The sequence below is a fragment of the Impatiens glandulifera genome, chromosome 1 (genome assembly GCF_907164915.1).
Source record: "Impatiens glandulifera chromosome 1, dImpGla2.1, whole genome shotgun sequence".
NCBI classification, from domain to species: Eukaryota; Viridiplantae; Streptophyta; class Magnoliopsida; order Ericales; family Balsaminaceae; genus Impatiens; species Impatiens glandulifera.
Window position 1 is genome coordinate 155,582,830 of NC_061862.1, and position 8,119 is coordinate 155,590,948.

The 8,119-nt window shown below is 28.4% G+C and overlaps 1 protein-coding gene across 1 annotated transcript; it reads right to left on the reverse strand.

Annotated features, from left to right (window-relative positions):
• Nucleotides 1-200: 200 nt before the first annotated feature.
• Nucleotides 201-6,399, reverse strand: LOC124912281 (protein ARABIDILLO 1-like). The gene is made up of 13 exons (XM_047452875.1): nt 5,128-6,399; nt 4,888-5,052; nt 4,730-4,810; nt 4,433-4,564; nt 4,098-4,225; nt 3,735-3,813; nt 1,454-1,547; nt 1,301-1,353; nt 964-1,166; nt 713-892; nt 538-622; nt 407-469; nt 201-224 (listed from the first exon to the last, which is right to left on the reverse strand). The coding sequence occupies exons 1-13, from the start codon at nt 6,397-6,399 to the stop codon at nt 201-203; spliced, it is 2,559 nt and encodes an 852-aa protein (XP_047308831.1).
• Nucleotides 6,400-8,119: the final 1,720 nt, after the last annotated feature.

Genomic DNA, 8,119 nt, shown 5'->3' on the forward strand with positions numbered 1-8,119 from the left:
TATATATATATATATATATATATATATATATATATATATATATATATATATATATATTTAACTTGTTTAGATAATTTAGGATGTTATAATGAGAATTTAATAAATAGTTATTTACCTAATATATTTAGGTATAACTTAAGAAAAGACAAACTAGTTTGATCATTCCCAAAATTATGTAAATTCTTAAACTAGAGCAGAAATCATATGTCAAAAGTTGTAGACATCTGAATATTCATACACAAGTAATTGTTGTTTCACTATTCAATCATAAACCATTTGAACAACAAATTAGTTGGGAGGAGGATGACTTTTTATCATAATTTAAATTGCGAATTGCTATTTTAGAAAAAATCTTGGCCGCAAAAGGTGCACTCCAACATAAGAATGTCGACCGCAAAATCCTAACCGTTTTCTTGTCATTTATAAGACGAATATGATGCACACTATTCTTGTAACCTGATGTAGTAAACTACAATACAAAAAAAAGATATTTTAAAAATTTTAAAAAAAATCAAAAGATGTAATTATCAAGAATACCTGCATTAAAGCGAACGCTGCGCATGACTTAATTGAGGAATATGAACTTCCTAACATGTCAACAAAACGTGCAATTTCGGCTCCACTGAACAAACAAAATATTTCAATTTTTTTAAGATAAAGTTAAAACTTGAGATTATATTATATTTATGGAAATAATGCTTCCATTAGATACCTGCATTTCAATTGATGCACATCCCGTATACGAGCAAACTCGACAACTCGATACAAATCGATGGATGTTAAAGATAAATAATCGCATTTAAGTGTTTCATCATCCAAGAAACTGTTAATAAAATCTTCAATATGCTTCATTCCAATCCTTAAAGTCTTTGTTGGTTCATTAGATGAATTTCTATTCATAAGAACATATTATTATAAATGTTCCAACCATATAATAAATAGAAACAAATATTAAACTAGTACCTTATAGTGTATATGCATCCTTCTGGGAGGGCATGAAAAATGTAAGCCATTACTAAAATAGCCAAGAATCTTGTTAGTTCAGATCCGGAAATCAAACAAATGCGTACAAGAACTTGAATCCCCTTTTTTTCAACTACACGAAGAGCGATTTCCGGTTTGAATACGAGATTCCAAAGGGTTCCCATTATAGTGACATGTATATCCTAAGCAAAATCAGTCAAATATTTCTTTAAATGTAACTCACATTAAGTATTTCATATTTTGTTAATATTTTTCCGATCTCTATCATTTATCAATTATTTATTTATTCTAAATAGTTAACATAATATGTACTTACATCCTTAATAGAGAGGGCATGAGACATTAGACTTCTAGAACGTCTAAAATGTCCTATGAAGATAATTAAATTGTTAAATGAAATTGAAAATAGTAAATTCAACCCAAAATAAATGTTAAAATCTAAATAAATAGACTTAATTTTTTACTTTACCTATTGGATTTTGTGATCTCGTCTGAATTCTCTCCCCACTAGCTCTCTTCCATTTTATCCATGAATAATTGGTGATTTCCTTTGCTAAATAAACCTGTAAAATGGACATTTTTTAAGTATAAACTGAAATTATTATAATAAAAACAAGTAATGACAATAAATTGACATAATTTATTTTAATTTATTTCTTTAGTTAATTATTGATTTTTTATCACAAGAGATATTTGACAATACATAAAAATGTATGAATTTTTCATCTCTACTTAGAAGAAAAATATATTAGGAGTTAAAAATGAAGTAAGATAAGGAAAAAATTATTCAAAATGAAGATGGAACCTATATTGCAATTACAAAAATATGAAACGGAAAAATAATGCCTAGATTGTGGAAACAAAACACAACACAAGAAACAAAGTCTAAACAGCGAGAGACAACTTATAAAAGTGGAAAACATAAGTGATTTGGTATTCTTAGACAATTTCCGAAGCTTGCTATTGTTTCCTATAATAGAGATGATTTTGTTGGAAATTATCGGGCATAATTTGTGGTGGAGACCAGAGTTTGGAAGAAAAATTCATTAAACTAGGCATCAAAGTTTTTCATTTATTTGAGATTGGATTTCTCGATTGGTTGAACTTTTATGATACTTTACTAGTTTGTAGAATGTTTGGGGAAATCCGCGCTGAAATGCAAGGAGAAATTAGGAAAAAGATAAAAGAATTATTTTTGGCACCACAATCTTTAAGTCAGAGAGAGATGGATTCCATCATATGTGATCCATTTCTATTTTATTCCCTTTAGGTAGTTTTAGGCCATACACTCTAGTCTGAGTTGTTCCATCCCGATTAAGAGTGATTTAGATTTGTCAAAAACAATTGTAAAACTTTAGAGATAAACTCTCCCAAAAAGCTAATCGGATTATTCTATGATCCATTGGGGAGAATTTCACTCTTATTTTTTCATTCTTTTAATTTTTCTTGAGTTTGTTTTGTCGTTTGTGGAAATGATGAGACCAGGATTGAGTTTGATATAAAGTAAACTCGGCTATGTTTGGGAAAACCTACATTAAAATTCAAGGAGAAATTGACAAAAAGAAAAAAAGAATTATTTATGGCACTACAATCTGAATCATTTCGACTTCATTCCCTTTGGATAGATTTAGGCCATACACTATAGTCTTCGATTGAGTGATTTAAATTTGTTAAAAAGAATTGTGCGTAAAACCTTAGAGATAAACTCTCCCCAAAAGCTAATTGGATTATTCTATGGTCTATTGGGGGGAGAGTTTCACTCTTATTTTTTTTCATTCTTTCATTTTTCTTGAGTTTGTCTTGCCGTTTGTGAAAGTGACGAGACATGGAATTAGCTTATATAAAGTGCGCTCGACTATGATTGGGAAAAATCCACATCAAAATGCAAGGAGAAATTAACAAAAAGAAATAAGAATTTTTTGTGGTACACAATCTCCGGGTATGGTATGTTGAGACCTAAGGGGATTCCATCATATCTAATTCATTTTGACTTTATTCCCTTTGGGTAGCTTTAGGCCAAACATTCTGGTCGGAGTTGTTTCATTCCAATTGAAAGTGATTTAGTTTTGTCAAAAAGAATAGTGAATAAAACCTGACAGAGAAACTCTCCTAAAAAGTTAATCGAATTATTCTACTATCCATGTATTAATTGGGGGAGTTCACTCTTGTTTTTTCATTCTTTCAATTTTTTCGAGTTTGTCTTGTCGTTTGTGAGAGTGATGAGACGAGGACTGAGTTTGAGATAAATTAAATTCAATTATATTTAAGGACCCACATTAAAGTTCAAAGATAAATTAGCAACAAAAAAAAATTATTTGTGGCACCACTGTCCTCTCGTCCCAATTCATATTGAAACCAAATGGATTCATGCATCATATCTGATTCATTTCAACTTCATTCCATTGGGTATCTTTAGACCATCCATCATGGTTGGAGTTGTTCCATTTCGATTGAGAATAATTTAGGATTGTCAAAAAAATTGTGATTAAAGCTTTTTCGATCATATACTGTGTTGCTTTCCATGTTATTCTATTTTGTATAGTCAATTCAATGTGAAAACTTCATTGTATCCCTTATTTGTGAAAGGTCTCATCTAGTGGTAGAACTCATTTCAACTTTGTAACTTTATGGTTGAAATGAAAATTGTGACTTTAAATTAATTGACAAAAGAATCTACACCTAATAAGAAAAGATATATATATAACTTAAATAAGGAAACAATGAAAGTACATCATAAAATATTTACTTACCAAAGTTTCAATGCCATCAACAGCTTCTCGGTTCCTTTCATCAAAAGACAAGTTACTAAGTGCCTCAACAGCTTCTTGACTGCACCAAAAATAACATTCACAATAATATATTGTTAGTGTAAATTTTATAAGCTAATTTATTTAGTATTTGACTTAATTGTTTTTGTTGATAATTCTTTTAGACTGAGTTTGTGTAATATGTAATATTTAATATTTAATATTTAAATGAGATTATCCAAAAAAATTTACAAAAAAGTATGAATTCACGATTATTAATTGAGTTTTATTTATATTAATACATATACAATAGTTACAAACATTTAAACTAAGTAACATTCCAAAGAAAATTGTTATAACAAATACCATGTATGTTTATCTGGTGAACGAATGAGTTGTACAAGTGCTTGAAGGGCACGTAATTTGTATCCAACTATTATATCGTTGTCATTTGTATGTGTATTTCCTATCAAGTTAGCAAAGACACAAACAACCTACAAAAAAAATTATATATATAAACGATATAAAAAATAATAAACAGACTATCACATGTGAAGACATATGTTGAATGCGATCATTTCGTAAATTAAATGTGAATTTGGGTTAAAATAGTTTTATAGAGATTCTTTCTTTTGAAAATAGATTTTATATTACCAAATATTTATCAGAAAGCAAGTTTAAAAAGACATAAATTATTTTACCTGCTCCAATACTCCAACAAACACACAATCCTGAGTAATAGCCACAAGTGCATCTAAGCAACCATTTTTGCTAATTTCCACGTTTATTCTTTCATCTAATGTCATAATTGCTAGTGTACCAATAATATTTTTCTGTAAAAAAGTTTGTTCATAAGAAAATAGTGAAGATGAATAAAAATAAAAATTTATTCAAGTTAATTCTCTTCCAGAATGTCATAATTTAAGTGGAGATTTTTGTGAGTGGTCAAATATAAAAATTAAATAAAGTGAAACAAATAAATAAGACGAAGAATTTACCAACACATTTTCGCTTATAGAAGTCCATCTCTGCAAAAGGTTCTTCAATACTTCTAAGTCACCACACTCGAAAATAATACTCTATAAAAGAAAAAGTTATAAATAACTTTTTATTAGTTGGATAGTCGAAAAGAAAGAATTATGATAAAAATAACAACCTTATATTGATTCTTTGGCACCCTTTCACGCAAACACCTTAATGCATTACTAGCCTCTTCAAGGATAAATTTATTTCTAGACTCAAGCAATTTCATTAGAACTTCCATTCCTCTTTTGGCTGTCACACTCGCAAATTCTTCACTCGAAAACAACATATTTATTGCCTGAAAAACAAATATAATTACAACAGTTAGAAGAATGCAAATATCTAAATCCTCGCATTATATATTCTTACATACCTTAGCCATCTCTAATTTAACTCCTTCGCCGGATGATTTGACTAGATTTAAAAAAATTGTTACCCAATCTACTATTGCCTCCACTCGTTGATCAATAATCGCATCATCACCCTCCTCTTTAAAATTAAGTGTCGCAAATTTTGGAATTATTCTAATTGCCCTTCTTTGTACCTCTTCTTCCAAACTTTTTAAAAACTTAGTTATGAAAGTTATACCTCCATAAGTCCAAAAATATCTCACTGGAAGATCATTGGTATTTGCAAAATGAAGAAGGCAACGCGATAAAACTTGTTCAATCCATGGCATGATCATGATATTTTGAAAATCCAACAATGTGGATGTGTAAGTTGGAATGGATATCAACTCTATACCCATTTCATTTCTAGGGCTAAAATTAATATCTTGCTCCATTTCCTCACAATCAAAAGCACATAATACCTTTAAAGTTGGAGAATAGGAAAGTAATCTATCAATAGCATTTGCACTAATGTCTGTTCTCGAGACATCTAATGCTAGCAAATTTTCAAACTTAATCCAATGCTCTATAACATGATATGAATTCAACCGTTTTGTTCCAGCAATTGAGAGAAATTGAACTGATACGAGATTTGTCAGCGCTATCTCGTCCACTTTTCCACAATCCGTAAACGCAATTTCTACCAAACTGTGACAATTGCTACTTAGAGCATTAATCGCTATCGAGTTAACCTCTTTCACGCCTGAAAGCCAAAGCTTCTTGAGATTAAGACAGCACATAGCAATTGATTTGATTCCTTCACTACTGATTCCATTACAATAGCTAGAACCGAATTCAAGGATTTCAAGTAACTTATTCATATCAACAATTGTAGATAAAGTCATGTCATTAACTCTACCATAAAAGTTTCCGCTTAGCTCAATCAAAGTGCTTACTTTGAGACTGATTATGGCCTCAGCAGATTCTTCTCCTTCAAAATAAAGTTTCTGAAGGGAAGAACATCGAGAAGCAAGAGATGTGGCTGTAGAGATATCAAATTTGCGCGCTCGAAGATCAAGGGACCGCCATAAGCATGGAGAGGCAGCTAGAGACCACCAACTTTGACAGACAGATGATAAATTCACTCTATCGTGATCATTCAGAAGAGAAAAAAGTTGAATAACTGTATCACCTGGAAGTTCAGTCCAGTCCATGGTTGAATTCCAGCTCCGATCTCCTTGAACTTCGTTGTTGTTTGTTGAAATCTCCTTAGCTTTGTCATTTGGGATTGTTAGGATGACCCTCCTCTTGTTCATACCTGAAATCAATTCAAGCAGAATTAGAGCAATGGGTACTGCCGTTTAGATTCTGCTGAAAATGGTTTTTAATTGTGTAGCAGTAAGAAATTATTCATCTTATCATTTTTTGTAATCTCAACCAGATTACAACTATCCAACCATATTACAATAATCCTATTTTATGGCCTTGTTTGGATTATACTGCTTGAGTCATAGGATTATATTGTTAAATGTTGAAACAAAATAATAAAGTCAAACTGGACCTAAGAGGAAAATGAGGAAAATATAATTATTAGGAAAAAAAATAAGAAGAAGAAAAAAATGTATTTATTAGCAAATAAAAAAGGAAATGTACTTGTTAGAAAGAAAAAAAAGAATGGCAATGTAATTATTATAAAAATAAAGGGTAATTTAGGAAAAACTGTAAATGTAATAATATATTTTCCCTTTTTATATTATAGAATTTCAAAATTTGAATGAAATTGAAATAGACTGATTAAATGTTTTATTTTGAATTATTTGATTATTTTAAAATAATCTTTTATTATATGATATATTTTTAATTATTTAATTAAATTAAAATATTAAAATATTTATATTTATTTTATACAAAATTAAAATTTTAATAATTTAATTTAAATAATCTACATTTTAATCAAGTCAAATAAAATTTTAAATTTATAATTCATATATATAATAAGGTTTAATTTCAAAATTTTCCTTCCCAATTTTTTGGTTACGATTCATGTGACAATATTAGAACCATTTCCTGTCCTACCCATCTTTCAAACAATTTTTCCCAAACTACCCACATTTTCATTCACATTCCCAAACTACCCACCTTTCTCTCTCTAAATCATTAATCAACCCATTAATTAACTGACTCTCTATCTTAACCCACTAATTAACTTTCCCTCTCTCTCTAAACTCATTAATTAACACATCTCTCTTTCAACTATTAATTAATATCCTCACTTTTAAACTATTAATTAATTCAATTGAAATATATTATATAAACATTAAAATAAAATAACACATATGTTTTATTTTTATTTAAATCTATAAATATAATATATATAGTTCAAATTAAATACACTAAATTAAATAATTTAAATAGCTATTATAAAATAAAATAAAATAAAATAGAATACATTACATAAACGTGAACTTGAAATAAAATATATTACATAAACATTAAAATAAAATACATTATATCACAATAAAATACATAACATAAACATTACAATAAAATAAAATACATAATAAATATTAATCACGTTCAATATACAATAAAATGCATATTTTATCTTTATAATTTAATTTTATGATATCTACTCCATTTTCCACTAGAGCAAAAACCTCTATATAAATTCACATTATGTTTGTTACCACCCTTCCAATATCCATTTATGGTTCTGTATTGTGCAGTAACGATTTCGAAGACTCTTCTTTGTTTATTGTATGGAATAACCTTGTGTGATGATGCTTTTTTCTCAACAGTTTCAAATAATTCTCTTGACCTTTGACAATAAATTTGACCATTTTGAAGGTTATTAAACGTCGCAGTTTCAAATATATAAAAAAATTGAATTATAAAGATAAAATATGCATTTTATTGTATATTGAATGTGATTAATATTTATTATGTATTTTATTTTATTGTAATGTTTATGATATGTATTTTATTGTGATGTAATGTATTTTATTTTAATGTTTATGTAATATATTTTATTTCAAG